This window comes from Gadus macrocephalus, chromosome 2 (assembly GCF_031168955.1).
Source record: "Gadus macrocephalus chromosome 2, ASM3116895v1".
Classification (NCBI taxonomy): domain Eukaryota; kingdom Metazoa; phylum Chordata; class Actinopteri; order Gadiformes; family Gadidae; genus Gadus; species Gadus macrocephalus.
This window is the reverse complement of record NC_082383.1, coordinates 13,428,266-13,455,835: the sequence shown is the minus strand read 5'-3', so window position 1 is coordinate 13,455,835 and position 27,570 is coordinate 13,428,266. Positions and strand designations below refer to the sequence as shown.

At 43.1% G+C, this 27,570-nt stretch overlaps 2 protein-coding genes across 2 annotated transcripts in view; one reads left to right on the top strand and one right to left on the bottom strand.

The window, feature by feature from the left end:
- Positions 1–15,648, bottom strand: part of LOC132450419 (protein kinase C alpha type-like) — a 75,393-nt gene extending 59,745 nt beyond the window's left edge. Inside the window, exons 1-2 of the mRNA XM_060042539.1 lie at positions 15,321–15,648; positions 14,906–14,937 (exon numbers count right to left, since the gene is read on the bottom strand). Of these exons, the coding sequence (XP_059898522.1) occupies positions 14,906–14,937; positions 15,321–15,490 (202 nt within the window). The 5' untranslated portion in view covers positions 15,491–15,648. The remainder of the gene's footprint in view (positions 1–14,905; positions 14,938–15,320) is intronic.
- A 1,174-nt stretch (positions 15,649–16,822) lies between these two features.
- The window catches only part of cep112 (centrosomal protein 112), a 107,965-nt gene continuing 97,217 nt past the window's right edge, over positions 16,823–27,570 (top strand). The window contains 5 exon segments of the mRNA XM_060042281.1: positions 16,823–16,913; positions 17,515–17,635; positions 18,205–18,395; positions 19,867–20,015; positions 27,043–27,130. Coding sequence (XP_059898264.1) covers positions 17,536–17,635; positions 18,205–18,395; positions 19,867–20,015; positions 27,043–27,130 — 528 coding nt within the window. The 5' untranslated portion in view covers positions 16,823–16,913; positions 17,515–17,535.

Genomic DNA, 27,570 nt, shown 5'->3' with positions numbered 1-27,570 from the left:
CCTTAACCATTGGTTCCAGCATACACATATTCAACTATAGAGATTCATAGATTTAAGTATGAAAAATAACACGGTATAACTAATTGTGTATGCTATACACATGATCATGTAAATGTCAAAATGTTGAAACAAAGAAATTAGAAAAATTAATAATATTTAGGCCTATGTATAATGAAAGCTTTTTCTGTTTACTGCATGATAAACAGGGTAAAAAGCCTCTGTGTTTTAATGTGTGTTGAGATATGTGAACAGATGGACGCTCACAGAAAGCGAGGCAGTGACACCTAGGACTCTCCATCTATTCTGCTGTGTGACCTCCAACATAGACATACGCATGCGCGCGCAAAAACACACACACACACACACACACACACACACACACACACGTACACAGCATGTAGGTATGACCATATGCAAGCACAAACATATGCTCACCCAATAACAAACACTATTCTTAATACAGGAACCGTTGGGGTGGAAGCACAGGCACACACACACGCACACACACACGCACACGCACACGCACACGCACACACACACACACACACACACACACACACACACACACACACACACACAGACAAACACACACGCACACGCATGTACACAAATTCCTTTTAACACCCTTCTCGGTCTCTCTCCCACTCACCACACCTTCCATTTCCCCATGTCCTTGTACAGAAATAGCTGAATAATATTCATACGCTTAAGGGAAATCCCGAGTGTCCATCCTGGCTTTGGGATCTATCAAAGTCTTCGTCATTCTTGAACACCTTCATGTCTTTCATGTTTTTTATATTCCTCAACCAAGTAACCTCCCCCAATTTGTCATAATATATATATATTTTATTATTTTTTAACGAAACAGGTCAGTTTTACTCACAGGTCAGTTTTTCGCACAAACAAAAGGGCTGCTACGATGACATTTATACAACGATTGATTGCACCGTGCGGATATGGCGATCTTGAAAGTAGGTACACAACAACAAATTACCATATTACCACAACCTTTTCGCAAAAACAGATTTATAATTTGTTGTCACACAGACACTTGTCCAGATGCTATCAATTTTCCGTTCCCTTCCTTTTGACCTTTAACTGCTATGTAGATAGTACCATAGACGTCTCACACACACACACACACATACACACACTCGGAATTCACTGAGACAAACCGACACATACACACACACAAACACAATACAGATACACACACTATGCACACAAATACTACATGAACAAATACAATCACAGACATTATGCATATACGCAACCTAATCACTCAAACTCACAGCCCCAATAAATCCCATATGTGTACCCTTTGTGCACGCAATATGTGGGTCAAGACAAGAGTGTTTGTGTGTGTGTTTGAGTTTGTATGTGTGTGTGTGTGTGTGTGTGTGTGTGTGTGTGTGTGTGTGTGTGTGTGTGTGTGTGTGTGTGTGTGTGTGTGTGTGTGTGTGTATGTGTATGTGTGTGTGTGAGAGAGAGCTGCATTGGTTCAATTCATTAAGCATGGCTGAAGTGGTCAGCATGCAGCAAAGATGTGAGCACTCATAAACAGATCCCCCCCACTCGCTTGGGAATAATATATTCTCTCCATCTGACGTAAACTACTGGGACACATACAAACACACACAGACACACACACACACACACACACACACACACACACACACACACACACACACACACACACACACACACACACACACACACACACACACACACACACACACACACACACACACACACAAACACATACTTAGAAACACAGTTGGACACATACCCAGAAAAACATAGAGACACATACTTGGAAATACACACAAACACACACACGTACACACCCAAACACACACACACACACACACACACACACACACAAGTACTGTACACGGCATACATTTTATCAACCCACCCTTCCTGAGTTGGCGAGAGAAAAATCAGAGAAAGGAAACACAGGATGTATTCAGCGTGTGCATGGCAACACTTGGTTTGGGCGATAATTTGGGTGTACCAGTAAAATTGGGTCATAATGTATAGCCCTCGCATGTAGGATGACTTGAATTCATGGCCAGTCAGCTAGACCCTGTTAAAATAACTCGCCGGAAGGCTATAAATAATTAACAATTATTCCCGAAGGTGAACATGTAGTATACATGCAGGTGCAGTAGTATACTACTACATGTGAACACTCCAAAAAATAAACAAGGTAACACTATTTGCCAGGATTCATTTGTTTTTATTAGCGGTTAATTTGTTTTTATTAGTGTGACGAGACGACAATATCTCGAGTTTGAGATCTCGAGCATGGGATATTGCCCAATATCCCGAGATAGCGAACCAATTAAAATTGCGCCATCTTAGGATGTTCACGTGTAGCATATACTAATAAAGGACATACGCTGTTGCTTCGTCTGTGCTTCTGTATAACCATGTACTGTGGGGGTATACCTTCGCAAACAGAGAAATGCCCTTAAACCCACTGTTTTAGGAACAAATTGATACACAGTTTACTAAACTCAGATCCAGCATTTCTACTGCATTAGAGAACAACTGCTGTGGTTAGATGGCACAGAGCCTTGGCCGGAAACCAAAATTGCACAGGGCAGAGTTACACCTTTTTTCCTGTTTGGTTACAGAGAGATTCTACCGAAGAGAAACTCATTTGCGAGAGTGGATGAAGCATTCAGAAGAGGGTTTTAATAAGTGTATTTATACACTGGCCACTGTGTTGATCTGAACCTTTGCAGACACTTCATTATCTGTGGCTGTAGCAGGCCTGCAATAAGTCAGTCGAATCATGTAACAGTCCCTGATTAAATTATTTGATGGCTTGACTGTCTGTCTACCGACGTAGACCTGCTACCTGCTCCGCACTCTACCCATCCACTCCTTGTGCATGACAGAATTCTTCAACAAAGTTAGGTAGACCTGTTGCTGAGGTTAGAAAGCTAGTTACGTATTTTTGGGGAGTGGCTTGGGAGGGAGGCGCCAAGGGAGGGATGGGATTTTCTTTCAGTTGGATGCTTTCAAAATGTAGCTGACTGCTAGTTTCTCCAGATTGCCATTCTATTGCCGTAGAATTAACGTAGATGCAACGGCTCTTTATATGTCGTGTGTGACTGTGTATTATAATGGTTACTTGAGGTCAGTTGTCAGTGTGCTGGAGCAAAAGGGGTCAGACTTGGTGTTCGTTTGAGATCGCTTCACCCTCCTCTTCCGCTGCTGCTGTTCCCTTGTACTTAGATTAAATCTTTGCGGCTTCCACTGATGCCACGAAGATTAACTGGCGACATTGTAATCACAGCCTCGTCTGCACTGGAGCGTAGGTCAAGCTCAAGCTCCTAGTCCTTATGGATGCACACAAATCGGCATTCACAAATCTATGCACAACCAATCAGCCATACGCACACACATCCCACAGACACACTCTTAAACACATCTTTCTCCCGATTCACCTAATCTATCCATCTCTCAATCATGCGCCCTGGTGTTCTGTTCCCCCTGTCTCTCTTTCTCTCTCTACCTTTCTCTTCCTCCCCGTCTCTTCCCCCCCCCCCCCCTCCTTACTCTCGCTCTTTCCCCCCCTCTCTCTCCCTCTCTCACACCATCCCTCTCTCTCTCGCTATTTCCCTCTCTCCCTCTCTCTCCTTGCCGGTGAGAACGGCGAGGAAGACGGCACTCCTTTTCATGAGCAGCGATTCACCGTCCGTGAGCGCTGAAGAACGAGCTGCTGGAGGATACCGTGCTGCCCACTTGGGGCTGACTAATGCTCAGCTTTCCAGGAAGACCCCTGGTGTTTGTTAGTGCTTTGTTTCATGGCTAATGTCACCACATGTCCGTGGTGTTATGAAAGCCAGACATGAGGGACATGATCAACCTGAAACAGGAGAGCCCGCTGGATGTCTGGTCAGTGTAAGGTGCTTCACACTTTAGTCCTGTCTGTTTCAATAGGAGACCGTGTCGTCCCTGTTACATTTTAAGTTATATTGTTATATCTTTAACACATTACAGTAAACATGAATATTTTCTATAAATATATTAATGAGGGACTATAGGGAAGGTTCCTTGAGTACGTTTGGAGCAATACAAATCAGAAGACACTCCCATGACACAGCTTCTGGCACAGTGTTGAATCATCATTTAGAGGTTATTTCAAAACAAGACAGGATGCTTTTTGTCTTGGGGCAGTGGGGAGGGGAGGGGCGTTGCTAGCGGCGATCTGACTCAGCTCGGACCAAGCGTGGGCCCCGGCGCTGTTACCATGGTAACCCTGGTGCTCCAGGTATGTGTGCATGTATGGGTGTGTGTGCATGCGACAGACAGTCAAGTCGTCATGCTTTTCTTTCATATCGACGTCATCAACCAAATTCAAAAGTGTGAATTTGCCACAACCCCCCCCTCTCCCTACGCATACTTGATTACTCACACACACACCCACAAACTCTCCAGCGTTCAGTATAGAGAAACAAAGTGTGTACAAGATGGAGACAGACGGAAAACTGTGTCTGACCGTCCCTCAAGCTCCAAATGAACCCCAATTGTCTGGCTCCATGACTTGAAAACCATATTCGGACATAGAAGACATTTCCTGTGTGTTCCTCTCCCACAGGTAACTGGGAGATAAGGAGATGGTGATCCCGGGCGGCGCACCGACTTATTGAGCTTTTTGTAAATTTACGATTCACATTTTACCAAAGCCCTTGAATAGTGAGGGAGAGAGAGAGAGAGAGAGAGAGAGAGAGAGAGAGAGAGAGAGAGAGAGAAAGGGAGGGAGAGAGAGAGAAAGCAATATTCAGAATTCCTTCAGACAGACAAAGGAAAACCTTGCCATAAGCCCATACTAATGTGAAGCCTCCTACACATTTGTACATATGTGGCTGAACAATTGTTTTGATTCTAAACTGTCTATATACAGCTTAAGTTGTTTGTTTGATGTAAATCGTTAATCAGTACTCACTAAATCCGACTCTACAACATGGTTTCATGGTCTTGCAAGGTTATAACCAATATCTGAGGAAAAATAAAGTCCTATATATTATACATACAAATTACATCAGGATACATAACCCACGTCCATATGCTATACATAACAATGACACTATTATATTACAGAGCCCTCTGCGCCCATTCAATTGAATAAAGGCTGAGGTGCACAGAAGCTTGTGACATACGGTATGGACGTAGCAGTGAAGACGTAATGGTCGAGGGATCCCACAGACGTTTAAAGGGCCCATGTTGCTCATAGGGCAGTAACCATGATTGCAATATGCTAATGACCTTGTATGTCAGATAGAGGCAGTGGTAACAGAGGTGCGAGAGAGAGACAGAGGGAGACTGAGAAATAGAGTGAGAGAGAAAGTGTGTGAGAGACAGTGATAGAGAGAGACTTGGAGTGAGTGTAACTGTGTATATGTGTGTGTGTGCGAGAAACATACAGAGAGAGACTAAGTAGAGAGTGTTAGAGGGAGAGAGGCGTGGGTAGGCATCAGAGAGAAGATGGGGAGAGACAAGAGGAGGAGAGAGAAAGGGAGTGACATTCAATTGCGGGAGCGACATTAAATTGCGAGAGCAACATTAAATTGCGAGAGCGGCATTTCCAATACACTGCCGAGACAAGCCAAGACACAACTACACATAATTACCCAGGCTGGCTAAGCCTCCACTGTTAATTAATGGCTCTCTGTTTGGAGAGGGTTTTAAAGTCATTGACACTCTTTTCACACCAAACTTTCCATGGTTCCTCACTCGCACACTGAGCCCGTTTTTAATGAGGATCCCTGGCAGAAACTTTCTGGAGTCCACAATAAGCTAGCTGACATTTAGGAGATCGCTCTAATGAAGTTTGAAATGAGAAAATAAATGGAGGATCGCCAAAAAGGTCTTCATCGTGTCAATCCGGCTGCATGAACAGTTTTGAAAAAGATATTTCGCCCAAGACATTATTTACACACAATGTTTGTTGTTATTGTTGCCATTATTTTGTATACATAATTGATAAGAATCGGAGAGATCATTTAAGTAGCGTTTTTGTAATTTATTTAAGTTACTATTATTTTGAAGTCAAAGAAGATCAAGTGCTCTTGTGTGAGTATGATTCTAAAGCAAGGAGCAAGCAAGGACATCGTATATGCACCGGTAAAAGATTTCATGCTGGTCACAATACCACTCTCATGTGTACGGTTATCAGGATTATTATAGGGTCATTAAGGATTATTCCCTCTTTGTAGCATGCAGTAAATTAGCTAGTGTTTTCTTTGTCTGTATTTACTTTTGTGAATGTAATTCTACATGCTGTGTATGCTAATGTTTTTATTTTAAGAAGTTTTCCATATTTCCTTAAAATACTATGAGTTCTGTTTTAACAGTAGATCTGATAGAGACAAGTCTTCAATAAACCAGTAGTAAGAAAACCACTTGTGTTTGCCTATGCTATGAGGGAATTATGTTTGGCCATGATGGGATTATACAATATTGAATATATTCAATGCTGAGGTTTGTTAAAGGAATACACCGGCATTTTCTACGTACAGAGGTCAGATTGGTTTCATTGTTTAGATTTGAATGTGCAATCAGAAATTCCTTCTCATTGCTGACCTCTTGATGAACCGCAGCTTGCTTGCACGCACCCAATAAGAGCACTGGAGTGTGAACATACTCGATCTAATAATAAGAACAAAATACATAATTCAAATCTCAAATATGACCTGGCTAAAGCTAGCCCTTCTTTGCTAGAGCTCTCAGGCAGCATGCTTGGACGTCACTTCCTTCCCTTTTCCCGCCAAAACCGTCTGGGTCAAAATAAATCAGCACCAAGGCCACTTATCACTTAAACACAAAATACCCAGCAGCAGACACTGTCTAAAAACAAATCAAGGATGTGGAGGAGAACGAGGAGTTGCTCGCTGTATACCACCACACAGTGGCACAAAAAGTGTCTATGCACTATATGCGGCGCAAAGGGGCGCCTCGAGCACGCACTGGAGGCGAGCACCAGAGTGTTTTCATTGGAAACGTATTGTCATCTGATACCTCAATATGGAAAGAAGAAAGCTCTCGGGGTCAGAAAATGGAAAAAGAAAGATTGGGAAGGAGAAAGAGTGCGCAGGGATGAAAGAAAGCTTTTCAAAGTGGTTGAAAGACAGTATTTTTTATGTCAGTGTATCAAGAGGAGGCTTGTCAATATTCAAGTTAGCTTAATCTACTACTAGTAAAACGACAGGTTACTGTTGTCTTGGAACTGAGTACTGATCAGAATTGAGCCTAAAATATAACATATCATGACAAGAAAAATGCCAATCTCTATGCCAGTCTTTGTTTCATGTAAATAGACCCAGTAAAAACAGAGTTTTGAAGTTGATACAAAAATGTAATTTTCCCATGCTTAAAAGTATGATGATTAGAATGTGGCGTCTATTAGTCTACATAGGTAAAGGAAAAATGTATAGAACGCGGGAAAATAAAGCCCAGAGAGGGCGAACAGGACACCGCCGGAAGTTATGAAGGCCCATGCAAGTGAACGGACCATTACACGGCATTGAGAAGAGCCGTGTAATAATTAAAAATTATTAAATTTTTTAACTCTTTGTTTTTTTGTTTGGTTTTGAGTCCAACATATTCATATAGTATGTATCCAATAAGGATATCATTTCAAATTAAAAAATCTGTTTTTTTATGTGGTTTGACTGCTGTATATTTTAAACCTCCTAAACACAAAGTTCATATCATTCAGGTGTGAGGAGGGAGAGAAAGCAGAGAAGAAGAGAGAGTAAGAATCAGGACAGACAGGCGACAGGTTGGTCTAATATTAGGTGGAAGTGTAGGAACAGCCACTTGATACCAAGTGATTCATTTCTAAATATTATTTATATTGAAAAAAAATATTAGAAAGATGTGTAAATTACACAGGAACAGAGAGGTGCAGAGGAGAGGGCTGGGGCAAGGGGCAACTCAGAAGATCCATCTGAATGGCCTTCACCACACGAAATGGGGGACTCATTGAGGCAGTACATGGTTAAGAATGGCCCACAGAAATGTCCTGATGGGCCATATCCAAGATCAGATAAGAGTAAAAGGTGTTTTGCCAAAGCATACTGTTTTCCTGTACTGTCAAATGGAGAGAAAGTGGAGCGGGATTGGTTACTGTACTCCAAAAGTTCTAACAGAGTCTATTGTTTTGCATGTAAGCTTTTTGGTGAAGCTAAAGTTGCTGACACACGCCTTGTGGTGGGGTATAATAACTGGCAGTGTCTGTCAAAAATACTGAAGCTCCATGAAAAACTAGTGGTTATCACATACATGTTTATCTGATGTGGAAAGAATTGGCATCCCGCTTACGACTAGGTAAAACTATTGATAGCGAATTGCAGAGGGCCATGGCCGCTGAAAAGGCACACTGGAGAAGTGTGTTGACTCGAGTGATCGACTGCATACTCTTCGCCTGCTATGTGTCTGCATGCCCCCCAGAAAGTAGGCAGTTGCGCCCCTGCCACCAAACTCCAGAGAAGCGGAGCCCTGCCTTGTTGGCCGTGTGTGTGTAGTCCTCTCTAGACAACCTCTCAAGAGCCGAGCTTCGCCTCAGCCTGGCATATACACAAGGGTATATATTCTTAAGAGAGCCTGTGTTTCCGTTGTCACATCCACTGGCTGAAATGCAATTCTCAAACCAAAACAACACAAGGTAGACGTGTTCTATGTTTTGATATACATAGATATAGATATATCTATGTATATTTAGGATGGCAAGGCAACAACAGAAACAATGGTGTTTGACAACTAGACCTCGAATGGTGATGGAGCCAGGGTGGAAGGCAGCACTTCACGAGCAACAAGCTCCATAGAATATACAGGAGAGGTCGTCAGCCTGCTACTACGATTCGTTCAGATGGTTTAGTACACGCCCGAATACACACGTTACCTGTACATTCATGTGCCCTTGGCATGCAGACGCCAGTGTTAACAGGAAGGAGATTGTCTTTATTATCAAAGACCTGGGTTTTCGACCTTACAGACGAAATCCCAGAGTTTTCAAACTAACATGGGGTCAACAAACGTTTTGAGGGGTTCTAAAAATCTGGAGCAGCGTCAACATATTGGTGTGAAACGTGTGGATGTGGCCAGAGAAAGAGTGTGAGCGAGATTAAGTATGTGAGAGACAGAGAGAGAGAGAGCCAAAGAGGAGAGGGTGTGCGTAGTCACGATTATGTTGTGAGTCATCTATCATGATGATCAAGCGCCCATCACAGCTATCGATCACCAAGTGTTCATGAATGGATAGAAGCGAATATGAATGCAGTTTCCACATTCACTGTAAAAACAAAGAAAGCACCTCAATGCCGACAGAGCTGCGACCTTTCAACACATACCCTGTCAAGTATATCAAAGGGTAGCCAAGAGTAGCCAAGCATCCATCGTCGTGCCTGCGGCACGTTTCTTTGCTGTTTCTTGGTTTTGAGTTGGCCTACACAGCATTCGCTCTGGCATTCCGACACCCATCCCCCACACTTCTGCTGCTCCATGCTAAATGCCCGGCGTGGTCTGTGTTGGCCCGTCCGTTGTTCTAGGAGCGGACGACGTTGGGCTCATGACGATAACCCAAAAGAGGCCTCTGTCACTCCGCATCAAAAACAAACCACCCAGATCCATCCATCTAACTCATCACCCCGCTCTCTCTCTTCATCTGTGCAGATGATGACATGGATCCTATTGGCAGACGGCTCAGGATGGGAAAGGCGTGGGGCGAGTTGGATCATAGCACAGCCTGCCAGAGGTGGCGAAGGGTATGAACGCCATGGGATCAGGGGTCGCTAGTGCTAAGCAGCTTTGTAACTGTAGTATTATATAACACAAGCCTCACTGAGATTACGACCTATACACAGAGATATGTATATCTACTCTCCTGAGAGCAGTTACACAACAAATGTGTGCAAATGTAATCAAAATAAAATAAAATGTTTTACATTTTGTTCTAATTGTCACATATTCATCGGGGGTAAAGTTATCGGAGAACCAAAGCGAAAGGTGACACAGATTACTGCTCGGCAAAAACCCTATCCGAATGCTTAACGTCAACAGTTGCTGCTGAGTTTATAATCGCTCATTTCCCAGACTTAACATCCGTGGCTGGCTACTCGACACAGCTCCCTTTCATGTGTGCTGAATGTTTTGCTTTATCTCCACCTGCACTCAGTCGCTCAGAGGAGACACTTTGGCAGGAGATGGTGCTGAACCTCAACGTGCTGCTGAACCTCACCGACTCTCTCCATCTCTCTCACCCTCTTTCTCTCGCTCTCTCTCCCCTCGCTCCCTCTCTCCTTCACGTTCACCCCATTCAGTGTCAGCGCCGGCCAGTTGGCTGAGGCTCCTCTAATGTATTTAACTTCAGCGTTTTGCCTTCTTCTTCTCTGGCTGGCTGTCTTTCTTTCTTTCTGTTCTTTCTTCCATTATTTCTTTCTTCCCGAAAGCCCCTTCGTCAGCTGCCGTCCAGACGCTGTGTGGTGCTCCTCTGAGCTCAAGGCTCCCTGCTCCCCAGATGGTGTCCTGGGTTTGTTCGCCAGACGGTCCGCAGCCAAGGTTGAGGTTCAGGATGATGGGGATGAGTTAGAGACGAGGCCCCCACGCCCCCGCTACTTGCCCCCACTGTGTAGTGAAGGCGGCATACAGATCAGCCTTGTAAACTGTGACTGCATGTGATCCGGGCTATGCTCCGACAAACCAGGCACACACACATGCACCCACAAACACACATGCACACACACACACGCACACGCACACGCACACACACACACACACACACACACACACACACACACACACACACACACACACACACACACACACACACACACGCACACACACACACACGCTTACTCATCCCGTAGACGCCCACAGGACAAATGACGGGCTTCCATGTGTGTGTGAGATTGAGTGTTTAAGTTAGTGTTTGCTTTTGTGTGTGTGTGTGTTTTAGTGTTTGTGTTTGTGTGTGTGTGTGTGTGTGTGTGTGTGTCCATGAGCTATACTGTGTATCTCGTAACAATACGATGCCTGAAAATCCCAATCAATCGCTAAATGTCCTAGTAATATACCAGCGCTTGGTTTAAAGACAGCAGAACACCGTGTGGCATACAAAATGGCATTTCATCTGCTATGAAATGGATTCTACAGCAAAGCTAGATGATTTGTTCACCACCAGTTCATGTGGCTTTATTGATAGGAAGGCATGACAGCATGAATGTGTCCACAACCACGGACTCTTCTGCATGGTCATGGCTCCAGACACAGCTCCTGACTCATTCCTCTCGGTCACGCGGTCTTGGAACTTCCTACGAACTCAAGAGGTTTCAGCAGAACAAGAGATGAAGACAACCAAACGGCCATGGAGGAAATATCCCAGGCTAGAGTTAGATTTTTTTTTACTAAATACCAGTGCAGTGGAGTTTATACATTCCCAGAGCAACCATAGGTAAAGACCTCAGGATTTTGTATGTAAGCAATCATTTATAAACTAAATTAATCAAAAAATATACATTTGTCCCATGTAAAATATTGATGTGCATATGTGTATTGGTCCATTATCCATGATGCAAAAGGAGAGGAAGATAAAGAGTGTTAAAGACGAAGAGAAAGAGCAGCCATTCTCCCAGAGGCTAAAAAGGTGCGGGCGCAACGTTGAGTGGTTGTAGGTTGCTGTCTCAGCCTGTCCCACACAGAGCTACAGAACCTCCCCAGTGCTGGAGCCCTTCTTGGGGTTGTGCAGCCTGCCCTCATGCAGGTCTGCGGAGGTATATGCTCAACAAGGAGATGGAGCATGCTTGCTTAACCATTAACTGGACCTGGGGGTGTATTCTCATTTTCAGCCCCCGTTTACGTCAAGCACTAATCCATTTAGGTTAATTGGGCTATCGTCGTGAACTTAAGTCTACCATGCAAAGGACTCATTACCAACAATTCAACAACGTAAGTAAGTAATACTTTAGTAGTAGAAGATTTAGAGCTGCACAATTAATTGCAATGTAATCAAAACACGATTTTGCCTTTTTGGTGCATGAAAGTTGCAACAAAAATTAAAAATACATACTGATACAACTCAGAAATTGCTTTGTCATTGTTTTTTGTATTCAGTAGGGGCCTCAGAATTTAACTTCAATACTATACGCAATGAATAATGACAATCACAATATCAGGAAAAATAATTGCTATTATCACATTTGTCACGATCATGTAGTAGCCCCTATTAGAAGAAGTAGTAGTAGTTATAGCAGTGATAGTATAATAGTTGTAGTCATGCATACTATTTACCTCTGCCGTACACCGCATGCCTTTTATATGGTATGGGTTTTGATAGTTCTTATTGGACTGATATAGACTTTAGTTTGAGTCATCTTAAAGGGGACCTATTATGCTTTCCGACTTTTATGACCTATAAACGTTGTTATAATGATTGATAGTCATGTTTAACCATACACAAAAAACGATGTAGATTTTCGGGAAACTCTTCCTCTCATCTGGGCGCTTTCAGCATTCTGTCAACGCTCGGTTTCGTCCTTCTCCGCCCCCTCGCCCCCCTCCTGCCAACCCAACTCCGCGCGGGCGGGCAGATTTGACCAGGCATATGGGAGCGCGGCAGGAGTGCCTCTACGTAGATGATTTCCCGGAAATGTGAACAAGTGAATCGCAAACGTTGTCCCGAGTGTTTAGCGCTTTGCACAGCCACCCCAGACTGTCAGCAGGGAATACGTCGAAACGCATGTACGTCATTATTTGACACTTTAGTATGGTTAAACATGACTATCAATCATTATAACAACGTTTATAGGTCATAAAAGTCGAAAAAGCATAATAGGTCCCCTTTAAGAATGTAATATCACATTGTTAGAATGTCTCTTCACTAGCTTACACGATGCAAGCCTAAAGTCCTTCCCCCTTGGTGAATTTGACTTAATACGCAGAGATCCAATAACACGATCACATATTCATGTTGAACATAAAAGCATGGGCTTGTGTGCACATGGCTGACTCTAGGGGGCAGACAGACACAGTTTGAATGCTCCATGAGAAGGCATACAGAGCAGTCTCTCTGTTGCTGTTCAACAGCATTTTGAGTTTCACCCCAATTTGACGAAAACATTACGAGCATTACAGCATTGTTTAACTTTAAACTCAAACCATTAAGCATTCACATTCTTTGTTTGATGAAGAATGAGTAATCAGCGCTCATACACACACCCGGGGACGCACCACACTGGATACACAAGTGAAAAAAAACCACACACACACACACACACACACACACACACACACACACACACACACACACACACACACACACACACACACACACACACACACACACACACACACACACACACACACACACACACACACACACACACACAATTCCTGATCCCTACGACATAATAGTGAGCCATTTAACTATATTTTAAACATCCAGGTGGTATAACTGTTAATAACTATTATTCTTTACTTTATTACTGTATGCTCTTGGATCTCTTATGCTGTGTTCTGTTACAGTATAGGGAGGAGAGAGGAGGAGGAGAGAGGAGGAGGAGGAGAGGAGGTGAGGGAAGAGCGAGAGAGGGAAGAGAGAGAGAGAGAGAGAGAGAGAGAGAGAGAGAGAGAGAGAGAGAGAGAGAGAGAGAGAGAGAGAGAGAGAGAGAGAGAGAGAGAGAGAGAGAGAGAAAGAGAGAGAGGGAGAGGGAGTGTTTGTAAAAGGCTTAATAACATAAATAAAGGCTCTAACTGAAAGAAGGTTGTCTTTTGATATCATCTACGTATGCTCGATTAACCCTTTCCGAAGTGGATCAGTATTGCACCTGCATATATCAGGCTTTCTCTAAAGAGAGTGAGCACACCCTTTGGATACCTCCTTCTTTAAAACACACAAAATATGTCATTGCACCTTTAAGCAACTCAAGCAGCATTACAAATTTCTGACTAAAGGTACTGGGTTTCCTCCCCTTAAAGGCACCCAGTGCAACTTTCGAGGCTTAAAAATAAACATTCAATTTCTAGTCTTTTTTACACGTAGTAAGTTTCAATAACTCCATACCATTACATACCGACATTTAAGCAGCACAGATGAGACGTCGTTGTGTGGTGAGAACTGATACAAAATCGATAACAACAACAATGCCGCCATTTTCTTTATTTTTTGTAACCTACAATAAATAAAGCAGGCTTCCAGTCAATGGAAAAATGGCTTCTCCCCACCGGCGATTGTTGTTGTTTACGATTTTCTATCAGTTCTCACCATACAACGACGTCTCATCTTTGCACCTTGAATGTCGATATGTAATGGTATGGAGTTATTGAAACTTACTACGTGTAAAAAAGACTAGAAATGGAATGTTTATTTTTCATTGAATGTTTACATAAAGTTGCACTGGGTGCCTTTAATGTCCACGGCCTACCTGTAAGCATGCTTGAGCAATGGCTGATCCCTACCTGCTCTTTAAAGGCATGTGTCTTTATTCACTGTAAAGTGCTTTGGATAACAGGGTAATTAGGGTATTTTCAACAAAGTATGGCAGAGGTAGTCAGCTACCCAAGCATGAGTATTGTGTCTGCCCGCTGCCTAACGCTGTCACGAGTCTCACGACATCCGTTGTACATTTGTGCAGCACAGCAAGAATAGCCTCATTTCAGGCACCGGCAATTCCGCTAATTGAGTTTGTTTGCTGTTGGCCTTTTCGGAGCCACGCCAAATTAGTCTTGAGCACCACCAAATGAAATAGGCCTACGCTGTTCGCCAAAAGTCAGACGGTCCGAGTCCATGGCAAAATAGGCTATGTAGTGCGATAAGTTCAAGTGTTCTCGCATCAATTCGAAGTATAAAGTATAAATCACATTAAAAGTTAAGTTGGTTACTAAATGTGTTTACCTTGGCACTGGAATCCTTGTTTCCCAAAACCCCTGCAAAATAAGAGCACATAACGTAACGTCAACGCGATGCCGATCAAACATAGCACATTGTGTCTATTATTATGTTTTACTATCTACAATTTAATTTCGAGTAAATTGCTGTAATGAGAATAAAACCACAACAAACGCCCCCATGTAGTGAACTATGCGCTTGATTGCATTTACGTTTGTGTTTGGGGCGAAACTATCTAATAACTTGGTCAGCATGGCACTCAAAACTGGGAGTTGCCGCTGGATATTAAAAACAGCAGGTGTGAAAGTAATTTAAGGTGAGAGCTGATATGGAGCAGGTCAAACAGAGCTGCCAAGAGCTGTGCTGCTCATCACTTTTCACATCTATAATGAACGGGTGTGTACACATAAGAAACGCTTACCAAATGAAGTCCGTGCAGTGGCTGCAGAAGGTCGGCTGCTTGAAAAACCTCGCAGTAAATTTGTGGTTTTTCACTTCGTGGACGTTTTTCTGGCGCAGAGCTCCTTTGCGTGCAAATCGATTTCCGATCGCCGCTGAGTCGCTATAGTGCAAATGGTGGTCAGCCATCATTATGAACAAAAAGTACACCGTCCGCCCCAAAGTGTCTTGTCCCCACTACTCTACCACAGGGTACTCCCTCTGTCCGCACCGCTGTCAACTGTTGGAGGAGCGTCTCTCTCCGGACCGCACGCTTCGCTCTTTGCCAGGGCTACAGCTGAGCGCCTCTTTTTTCACGCGTGCGTGACTGTGTGTGACGTCAACCTGGAACCCTCCTGGATCACTCCAGCCAGCCAACACGGCCTGTGCGTTGGCGCCCCCACGTGGACATTACTTAGATTACAGCTATATGCGAAAGTAGAATACCTCCCGAGGTTTATCATTCCACTTAACATTCTGATCTTATGCATCAAAACAAGGATGCCAGGCAGCCCGATTGCGACTGAGCCAACAACAGTAGAGGAATTGAATGACAATAAGTTAATATGGGGCCTTAATATGGGGCCGTAAAGTATAGAACAATATAGTAGTTTATTTTACTTTAAAACGAAGCCTGTAAATTACTTCCTACCTGCCTGGAAACTTACACCCTGACCCACACAATATTTGCGTAAATAATGCATGTGATGAAGGATAGCTGGTCTGGTAGCAGGCAGCTAATAAAGGAAAACAGCAGATAACAAATAACTGACCAATAAGCCTACTATTGGACCACAATGATATGCAAACTGAATGGAGCTGGAGAACAGATTGTATCAGAATGTATCAATCGGCAGAAATACACACATTCACATAGCCTAAATATATACCAACAATAGTGGTAAGATTAGACATTTAAGGCCCGTTTAAATAGCTATTGAGTTAGCTAACATGCCAGTAAGAAATCTGTTATCATCATAATAACTTCACTAATGGACACAGTTGTTTTTACGACTAAACAATTAACTTGATACCAATTATGAGACAAAGGTGTCAAATAAACACTTAAATAACACACACTTTATAACACATCAATCAATCGTCAATCGTTGTTATGGTAGAATGTTGCAAGTAGTTCTTAGCAGTCTTTTCAGAGAATACTCCTCTCTGGATCCATCGGCCACTGAGGCCGAGTCAGAAACTCATAGCGAGGAAGAGAGACCAAGCCCGACGAGAGCATAATGAAAGATCCACATGGAAAATCGATGGGAATTTAATTACAATATCGTTGTTTTTTACTACTACTTCCGAAGATGCATCAGTAACCTTCAACCCTCAGATCCATTTGAAATGTTGAATGTGTGGGGTGGTGACAAATCGTCCATACATTTCAGACAGCTTATTAGAGTACTACTCATCTCATCTGCTGTTGCATTGCGTGCTGCACGGTTGCTTTAGCAACGGAGGGACGCTGCTTCTGTTTCCCTTCCTTCACGGAAACCGGATGTGGCCCAGGGTAGGAAGTTGTTGTGGAGTTTGAATCACTTTGAGCGGCCAAATCAGTGCCTATTTTAAGGTAAAAACAAACCAAATGTTGTATCTTTACAGTTTTCGGCCACACCATTTTTATGTAGCAAACAGGCAGCAATAGTGATACTTTTCGCATATTGGTTAGCTTAGAACACAACCTTAGACTAGCGTGTTTGGCGTTATTCAGGTAGTCAACATCATGATAGCTAGTGGGGGTTTGTTGTTGCAGTGTTTTTGTTGCTTAGACATTTCTATGGCATAAGTTAATAATTTCACCGTTCTATATTTTGCTTAAATAAACTATGGCTGTATCACCCGAGTGACCCGAATGTACGATATCCATCTTCGTAAAACTACAGTTATAGAAAATAGTAATGCAAGACCCTCTGCACTTATAAGGCTGCTGTAACTAGGCTATCTCACAGCAGAAACAGAATATGCAATACCAACCCAGTTAACAGTTACCTTCCTAAAACAAAACTTCAATATTAATATAGATGATTTTCTTGCGGAAGAAATTGAATGCAGTTTGCACACTTGAAACTTTCAGAATTAAAAAAATGGGACCAAATACTTATGTGAAACTAAATGGCACAGTATGGACATTTATAATTTTTCATTGAAACATATTTACCATATTCCTCAAGTCCATTAGTGCAGAAGGCACCATGAGTCTGCACGATGACACTCCCGAGCGACTGGACGCAGACTTCGACCGTTACTTGTCAGACATGAAGCCATATGTCCTGAAGCACCCCAACAGAACAGGTAAAATGACCCAGCTGGTCGATGACTTCATGTACTTAATTTTAATTTGTGTATGTTATATCCATTATCCACCTCCGGTGTCAATAAGCTTTAAAAATGCATTTCATTACTCATGGTAACCATCAGTTCTATTATTTACATTTTTTATCCAATCTTGCTATGGTGGTTTGTGTGTGCCAATTTGTTATTGAGTTATTATTTCTATATTTCATTTCCCCTTTTGTATGTTATTTTGTCCACTCATCACCTGTCGATCAGAGCTGTTTTATATGTAAAAAACAGAATGTTAATAGCTTTTTTCTGATGGATGATTAGTTTATGCCCAATTTTTAATGAATATATAAACGCTTTAAATGTATTAATCAATTTATTAGTCTGATTGATTGGCCATACAGAGTTGCAGTCCTAAGAGAATGGATCCTACTTTCCATATAATTTATTGACTCTAACTTCTACTCCAGTATCAGCAGTGACAGCCCTACTTAGAAACATGAACAGTGTAAAAGTGTGACATTGTTACCCTCCTTCAACAAACTTCAACAAAGCGTCTCCTTGCCCCTCTGAGCCAGAGCGCCAACGGTGCGCCATGTGGATCAGGAAGCTTTGTGACCCGACCATGTGTGGCTCAGGACCAGTTGGGCTGAAGAATCGCAACATGTACGCTCGCCTGCTTCTGCACATGCTCAGAAGAGGAGTCCTGGATGCCCCTTTTACTGTCAAGCCGGATCAGGGCTGCCTGAAGACTCTACCAACTTACATGGTAACGCTCGCCAACCAAGTTATATTGTTATTGATTCTATATGATTTATATGATCTATATGTATGTGACCGAACATGTATAATATATTGTAATAACATAAGATTTGGCCACTTATACATACTCTCTTCTGGTGGATTAAAATGCCCTGGGGTCTCATTTATAACCGTTGCGTACGCACAAAACGGAGCTGAAATTGGCGTACGTGACTTTCCACGCCAAGGTTGTGATCTATAAAAAACCAACTTGATGGGAGAATGTGCGCAGCCCTAAGCAAACTCTGACCCATGCGTACGCATGGTTTGGAGGAAAAGGAGAGTTGGCGACACAGATGGTGTGGTGGTGAACTGAAGTCAGACGGAAGAATTGTAGTGAGAAGAACGATTATGTTTTATCATCGCCCTTCATAAATTTTATTTCAACCCGTATCATGCGTTAAATCTATGTAATCAGAATAATTTAAGTCAACTGCGTTATTTCTCAGTTATAACTCCAGAAACATCTCCTTAGAATAGAAATAAAAAAAAAAATCTCTATATTTAATCCCGTCACTCCATACTGTCCACTGACAGCGTGACTGCATGGAATAAAGCATCTGTCCAACTTGTGTCAATAACATAATATTTTTGTGTGACACTGTAAAAACATAATCAAATGTCAATTAAATCCCAAGTGTGGAAAACCAAGCCACACTCCTCATCACAATCGTTGTCCGTTACTCTTGATGCTTTTCATGACAAATCAGAACAAATCGCCGAACAAAACTACTTTTCGGGCCTCCATCTCACCCACAAGTGTCTCCACTTCAACCTCCGTGAAATTTCGCTTTTTTGCTTTCCTAGTCCTCCAGTACTTCTGCCATTGTTTCCGACAAGACATAATACTTGCATCTGAGTCTGTTTTATATGCAGATCGAATTCATGAGGTCATTTGCATTGACCATTTATGGTTAAAAAGGGGCGTGTACAGGGCGGAACGTGAAGCTGATTCAGCTGCGCACACTTGTAGGCAGTCTGTGATTTATAAAGAAAAGATTGCGTACGGTGTGCGTACACAGGGTTTTATAAATCTGAATATTTTTTGGCGCTCGCAAAACTTGGCTTTTGGGCGTTCGTACACTTTTGGTAGCGATCCCACGCACAGTTTTATAAATGAGACCCCAGGCCTTTATGCCTAATTTATCAAGTAAAAACGTTTTAGTGAAATGAATACAGACAACGACACTGAAACCCAATAACAAAGGAAACGAGGATGACCTAGAATGAAAGGGGCACGGTGTGGAAATTAATTTTTGGTATACAAATGACACATGTCAGCACACATGCAGATTATCTTAAATAGATAGACAGATAGACGGAAAGAGCTGGTTCTAAATACATTCCTTTGAATACAAACATCAACTAAATGATGAAATGGCAAATGAACCAGGACTCATACCTGATGTGTTCCTGACTTCCTGTCCCGGTACGTACAGGCGATCTACTTTGACGAGCCCCTGGGCGCCAGCGGGCCAGCGGTACAGGAAGTGGCACCGCTTCCTGATTGGGTGGCAGGAGAGCTCGGCCACCATGGATCCGACAGGACCAGGAGGTCTTCCTCCCCCACCTCTGCCTCTCACTCCAGGTACCTCAGTCAGTGCATCCCACAGACAGAAAGCAATGTGTGGTGCGTGAGGCGGAGTGGGACCCTTTTTTCTTGCCGGGGGTTTCAGCCCATACCGGCCCCCTGTGCATAAGTCTTGACGCATCAGTCTTAAACTAAACTTTGGTAAAACGGTCGCCGACCGTCTTCTCTGTGCCAAAAATACTGCTGCTTCGGGTTTTCCTTTGATAGGCGCGTTGAGAGGAGGAGCGGGCGAATCTGCTGTTTATAATAGGGGTGGAAATCTCTTGGCACCTCACGAATAGATTTGATTCAGATTCAGAGGTCAACGATTCGATTCTAAAACGATTATTGATGCATCTCAAAGCAATTTATTTTTTTATGCACATTTCAATGCGGGATTTCCAAAAAAATGGATTTACATTTGAATTTGCTACTCAGAGTTTGCTAATCGCTTCCTACTTTTGTGATGATCATTAAAGAAATCAACAGATTAATTTTACCTTACCTAATATTTCATTAGAGAAAAAGCTTTTGTCACAAATATGACTATGAACAATGCAATAATCAATGCAGCTTGCATTACAACACACTATGGAAGTAGTTAAAAAATAAACAGATTTAGTTTTCTTTTCTTTCTAATCATTCTTTTCTATGTCATTAAAGAAAAAGCTGCTCTTAGTCAAATATAAGAATAAGAACTTGTTCGTTGTTCTTGTGTCTGGCTGTGAGTTTGCGTGCATGCTATGTGTAGGCTGAATCGCAATCGCGTCCAGACAAATCAGATTGGCAAATGCACATTGAAGATAAATTAAATAATTAAAAAAATACTCAAATGATCCCTCTCTGTCGAACATAATGTTGCAGGGGGCAAACAATTTATTTATTTTTTATTCTGATGAACTTATCTGAATCGAGACGGAATCGTTCAACACAGAATTGCAATGCATCAAAGAATAAACTTTTTTTTTTACCGCCCATAGAGTTTATAAGTGTACCCGCGCACCACCGGCATGAATGCGCACTTGTGTCTGTGTGTGCGTGTTCGTGTTCGTGTGCGTATGCGTTTGTGAACGACAATGTCAGGGAGAAAGAGTGCTATGAGGAGATGAATGAACGGAACGATATTTATATTTAAAAATCTCACAGAAAAGAAAGAAGCAGAATCAATTTGTGGCGCTCTGTGTTGATCTGTGGCGCTGCGCCACACATTGGTCTATGTATGTGAAACACCGTCAGTTAAACCTTCATTAAACATATGCACACACTGATAGAAAACCCCACAAAAGAGCCTGTGAACTAGAGCTGTAGCGATGCGTCGATGACGTCGACGTGTCGACGTAAAAAATTTGTCTACGTCAAATTTCTCCGTCGACGATTTTCGACGGAGAAATGGACGAAAGTCACAATAAAGGAAAAAGGCGCACGAAATCATCAAAGGTATGGAAATACTTCAAGTTAAGTCCTAAACGGAAAGGTGTTGTGATTTGCACTCTTTGCCAAATGGAGTTGGCATATCACAAGAGCACGACAGCAATGTTGGAGCACGTGTGTGTCGTCAGCGAGTAGGTGGACGAGCGAGGAGAGCGAGCGATAGCGTGCGTGTCAGTCTAGTGAAGTCATGAACGAGTCCGGTTGTGTGTAAGAATAAAATACCCAGCCTGTCAAGAATCGGTGGCCGCTTCATTCCATCATATTCCGACCTATAAGCAGACTCACTGTCGGTCAAAGTGAAGGGTCATGACTCATGCCCCCGAGAGCGCATCGGACCTGGAGGGAACGTATCACCTGTGCTCCTCGGTCTGGGAGCCGACAGCAGGAAAGATGTAACTAACCATCTCGTAGTTGGAGGAGGAGCGCAAGAGAGTATGCGCACACATTTTTTTCATGTGCCTTTACGGGTTCCGTATTAAATAAAGTATATTATTAACAATTTTTTGGTATTTATTTGAGATACATTATGTTTTTTATTAATCGAGCAACAGAAAAAAAAAAAAAAAACGTCCAATTGGTCATTAGATTAGTCGACTAATCGATAAAATAATCGCCCGATTAATCGTTTGATAAATAATCGTTTGCCCCCAGCCTTACTGTGAACCCACTGTTTCAGATGGAATTCGAACACCATGAGATTTAAACAAATGTGTTTTTGGAGAGTTTTAGGAAAGAGATGGTGTGTTATCCCTAAGGTTATGACCCATTTTGACCCAACTTCATGACACTCTTTTAGTGCAGATCGTGTTACTGTTATGAATGTTATTATAAGCGATGTTGTATGTATGTGTCCGGAACGCATTTTTTCTTTACATTCACGACTTATTTCAGTAACAGTGAAAAACTGGCATAGATTACTATGTTTATGATCATATAAGACAAATGACTACCTGTCAATGACTACCTGTCATTTAAAAAAACATTGTCATTTTTTTAAATGACAAAAAAAAATGGTTTTGGGTTCACTGGCTCCTCAAGTGTATGGTCTGTTTTTGTCATTTTGTTTTTTTATTCGGGACTTGACTTGTTTTAGAGTTTACAGCTTAAACTTTAAAGTCATCAACCTCTTGCCATATTGATGGACTAAGATATCACTTACTACAATGTAGAATTTGGTAAATTGAAACTTTTGAAAAAATGTGAGGTTTGAATTGAATATTTCTATTCCTATGCTGTGCTATGTTCCATTAGTTTTTGCAAATGCGTTTACATTATGTAGATTCTATCTTTTCAATGTCGCCTAATATGAATAAATGTTATTACGTTATGATCTTGATCTCCCATTAGCTGTTATATTATATTAGGGTTACATGGAAAATATATTGTAGTCATTGAATTCTGTTCAAATTAATACATACAAAATAAATGAACATTTACATAATGAGATCCAGTCTGACTACTACAGTTAACCAAGTGACATCATTAGTAATGGCTCCCGGATTTAGGTGCCAATTAGAAGGAGGAGAGACCACTTAGACCTCACTAGCTTGAAACATTCATTGGTCTTAATGAATAGAGGAAAGGCAGGAAATGTGCTTAAAACACTGCCTTATAATCTACTGTGGTTGCAAACTCCATACCCCTGCAGGCCATGTCCAATTATCATTGATACATACTTCATATAATGTATATGAACCATTTTCGCTTTGAAATTGTTATATAACAGTAACAAAAGAGATATTGTTGACACTGCGTAGGGTTTGTACGTGATATGTATATTTCTACTTTCTTGACGAGTGATTGACTTCAAGCCCGTAACCATATGTTTTCCACATGCAATAACATGCACATCTCAGACTTCAACAACTGTTAGAGGTCTTATTGGTTTGTCTGTGTGCAGGCCGTTGAGCAACAATCATGTCGTGGTGCGCCTTGATTGGGATAAGACCATGAAAAGACCAACTCTCGCATCACAGGGCCCACGTCCTGATGGAGTAAATTAGCCGGTGGCTTGCAGGCCTCCTTTCATGTGTCTCTCTCATTTAGACGAGATTAAACGTCAGGCATCTCGACGGGCTCCTTCTCCCTGTGATCCGACACTGTTTGATCTCTCTCTCTCTCTCTCTCTCTCTTTCTCTTTTGCCCTCTCTCTCTTTCGCCCTCTCTCGCCATTAGTCAGGTGATGAGAAGGCTGCGTCTTTGAGCTTGTGGAACATTGTTCTAGTCCGTAAATCAAGTGCAGAGATCTGAGGGCAAAGGTTTTGATGTTAAGATTGGCTTAGGTTGAGTAGACAGGGGAGGGGGCTGCATTGGGTCTTGGGGTGGGTTACGGGAGGTCTGGCCCTCATTAGCTCCAATGCGCACTTGAGTGAGTAGTATCTGCTGCTTGGACTGCAGTTACACATTTAGCCACTAGATGGCGACACCCACCAAGCCAGACCAGGGATTCCAACAAGAGCAACACTGTGGGGAAAAGTGCATATAGCTCCACATGGTGTGTGTGTGTGTGGGGGGGGGGGGGGGTTGGACTGAACCTCTTGGGTGTGTATGTACCCTCATACCGACACGCCTCCCCCTGATTAATACGAATTGTGTGCATCTCCGCCGTCAAACATAGCTACCACGTAGACACATGTTTGTTGCCGTTTCGATGCACAGGACTCCGAGGAGGGGAGGGGGTAATGTGTGTGTGTGTGTGTGTGTGTGTGTGTGTGTGTGTGTGTGTGTGTGTGTGTGTGTGTGTGTGTGTGTGTGTGTGTGTGTGTGTGTGTGTGTGTTGTGTGTGTGTGTGTGTGTGTGTGTGTGTGTGTGTATGTGTGGTCAGTCAGGGGAATGTGCATGTGGGGGGGGGGATGGTATGTACTGTATGCCTCTGTTTTTGAGTGTTATGTGAGTAGGCTACAGGGAGTGATTATGAGGCTGAGAGAGGCTGGGGAAGGAGGGGGTGGGGGGGGGGGGGGGGGGGGGGTAAGGAAGAAAGGGAGTGAGAGAGGGAGTGTTCTTGATGTAAACCGTGTGTGTTGACTGGCTAATCAGCATGGGGTCAGGTTCACTGCTAAAGATTACTGAGTGCTTTCAGACGCCGACTACAAAGACTGTGTTTGGCTCTGGCTTTATTTCTCTCCCTCTGCGTGGATTTTTTTTGTTTTTTGCCTTTTGGTACTACACAGGTTCCTTTTCCAAGACAAACAACACACACACACACACACACCACACACACAACACACAACAACACACACTCACGCTCCAATCTCTCTCTCTCTCCTCTCTCTCACTCTCTCTACTCTCATCTCACCTCTCTCACCAGCTCTCTCTACTCTCTCTCCCTCTCCCTCTCTCTCTGTCTCTCTCTCTCTCTCTCCTCCTCTCTCTAACTCTCTCTCTGCCTCTCTCGTCTCTCTCTCTCTCTCTCTCTCTCTCTCTCTCTCTCTCTCTCTCTCTCTCTCTCCTCTCTCCACTCACACACACACTCTGTATGAAAGACTCTGTATTCCCAACCATCAACCATTATTCAAAAAAATATAAAATCCTTCTATGTTTCTCAACCAGAATGAGTGGTCCTGTACCTGTCTGGCATCCAGCTGTATAGGGTGTTGTGGAGGAGGGTGGGTGAGGGTGGGGCGGATGGATGATTGTGGCCCAGGGTCAGACTGCACCACTGGAGGGTGCAGAGTCTCTGTCATGCAGGGCCCCCCTGGAGCCCCCCTCCCCGTGGCCCTGCACCTGGAGGTCAGACTGCTGCTGCAAGTGTCAGGCTGCTCTAATCTAAGCAAGGCTGCCATGGCTTCTTATGTGTGTGTGTGCTTCTCTTTGTGTGTGTGTGTGTGTGTGTGTGTGGTGTGTGTGTGTTCGTATGCGTGTGTTTTCTGTGAGGGTGTGCGTGCGCGCGTGTGTGTAGCTGTAGCTGTAGATTGCCACCTCTTTGATCTCTGGGCCCACACATCTGATTCAATTATCTCCATCCACCTGTTGACTTTGAGGCCCTAGATTGCACTGCTTTGCTCTCACATCGTGCAGGTTTCACGGCTGTCTTGAGTATACATGCATGAGAGTGTGTGTGTAGGCATGTGCATGTTAATATAACAACTTACCCTCAAAGTGGAAAGAGTCGGCATGAACACAGGAATGATGGAAGGACGTGTAGAATGTTGCATGTATGGAATGCAAACTTGCCTCATCAACAACAAACCAAATCCAACATTGATACTCTTTGTCTCCCCCTGACAACAGTTGTACTCAGACCCACGATCACGGCCCTCTCTCCACTGTTGCGAATACCCAGCCGGTCGCTGGCACTGTTGTGACTTTGACCTATATAATGTAATAGAGTTTCAGTTTGGTCCTTATTCCAAGTAAGTTTGGTCGTGGGCTGGATATCTCCCAGTGGCCTTCCCGAGAAGTGGCACATTGGAAGCAAATGTCATGTTAAAAGGTTATGATATTAAAATATACAGTATTTGATCATTTTACATGGTGATACTTTGCATAGTGATGCTGCACGTTTCCTCTTGAAAGGAGCTCCGCCCCTTTCTGCTTATTTACATATATAGATAATATATTATAAAATTACAATATCATTTGTCATTTGTTTATACATTCCCAGTATACATATATATGGACCATTAATTATAAAGATTTCATTGGTATCCTGAAGCCATTGTGAAGAGAAAGAGTTGGTAAATTGTTTCCTCATTTCCTCATTTTATCTATACATTCCACTCCGAGCTCAGGAAAATAGATTGTATTGCTTTAGGTGGTATGTATTAGGATGAAACCAAAGGAACTAGTTGCTTCACGATGCGTGATTCACGATGCGCTACTTAGCATTAGCACACTGCCAACCTTGACACACATTCTCTGGATGGATCCCAAAATTAGATTGGGCAGGGGAGATGGATGTGAAGAAGGGTTTCGAATCTTCGATGTCTCCACCCGATGATGTCTCTTTCGTTTGTTTGACGTATTTTTAACCTCTCAACGTAATGTTGATCTCAAGATCAACATTAAGAGGAAACAACTGCCTTAAGTCCTCACGAATGAGGGGACGACGGCGTGTGCCAGCATACATGTGTGTGTGTGCGTGCGTCTATGGATTTGTGTGTGTGTGCGCATGCCCTTATGTGTGTGTGTGTGCACATGCCCATGCTTGTGTGTGTGTACATTCACTGAGTTGTTGAGACAGAGCAGAGCCCCCTCCAGTAGGGGACCAGTGGGGGGGCGGGAATGCCGAGCATGGCGTATGGAGACTCAGACGAAATGAAACAGGTTAATCATCGTACGGACAGGACGAAGTGCCCAAGTGAAAGCAAGAAAAGGGTTGCCTGGTGGAATGTGCGTGTGTTGCCCAGGGCAAGCTTGCTGCACTCGTACATCCATGAATACACACAGAGGAGAAACGCAAACATGTCTGTGAGCACGGACTGCAGTCAAAACTCTCTCTCTCTCTCTCTCTCTCTCTCTCTCTCTCTCTCTCTCTCTCTCTCTCTCTCTCTCTCTCTCTCTCTCTCTCTCTCTCTCTCTCTCTCTCTCTCTCTCTCTCTCTCACCATGACCCCCCCCCTTTCTTTCCTTCTCAATCTATGTCTAACCTTCCACTTTGAACCCTTTCCTTTCAGAAGGCGGCCGTATGACGAAAAGACCCCATGCCGGAAAATGGCGTCCAGTCCTCTCGACCAGTCCCCTAGAAGAGAACACACCGGCATGGTGAGACTGGCTGACTGACCGACAGACTGACTGGCTGACTGTGTAGTGGATCAGATACACAAGTTGGATTTTATTTTTATACATCGTTCTATGGAACATCCAAGCTAAGAAAAAATTTAATCGGTCAAGTTAGATCATGATGCCATAGGTTTGAAGAAAAAATGATGTCAGGAGCCTCTCCATCGGTCAGGCACCTGCCCACATTAAAGACCCACTGCACCCTCGATATTCCAGTAAGAATTTGAGGTTGTCTGATCAGGGTTGCTGGTGGTTCTTTACTCCAGACTCACAATAGGTGCGTTTCCATCCCCCTGATTTTATGCGAACTTTGAAGTATCGAATCAGTAAACGGTGATGGAAACACCAAAATTCGCATAAAAAATCCTCTGATTCGCAAAAAAGGTTTATCCGCTCGCTTGAGGTGGTTTTTGAGAAATGCG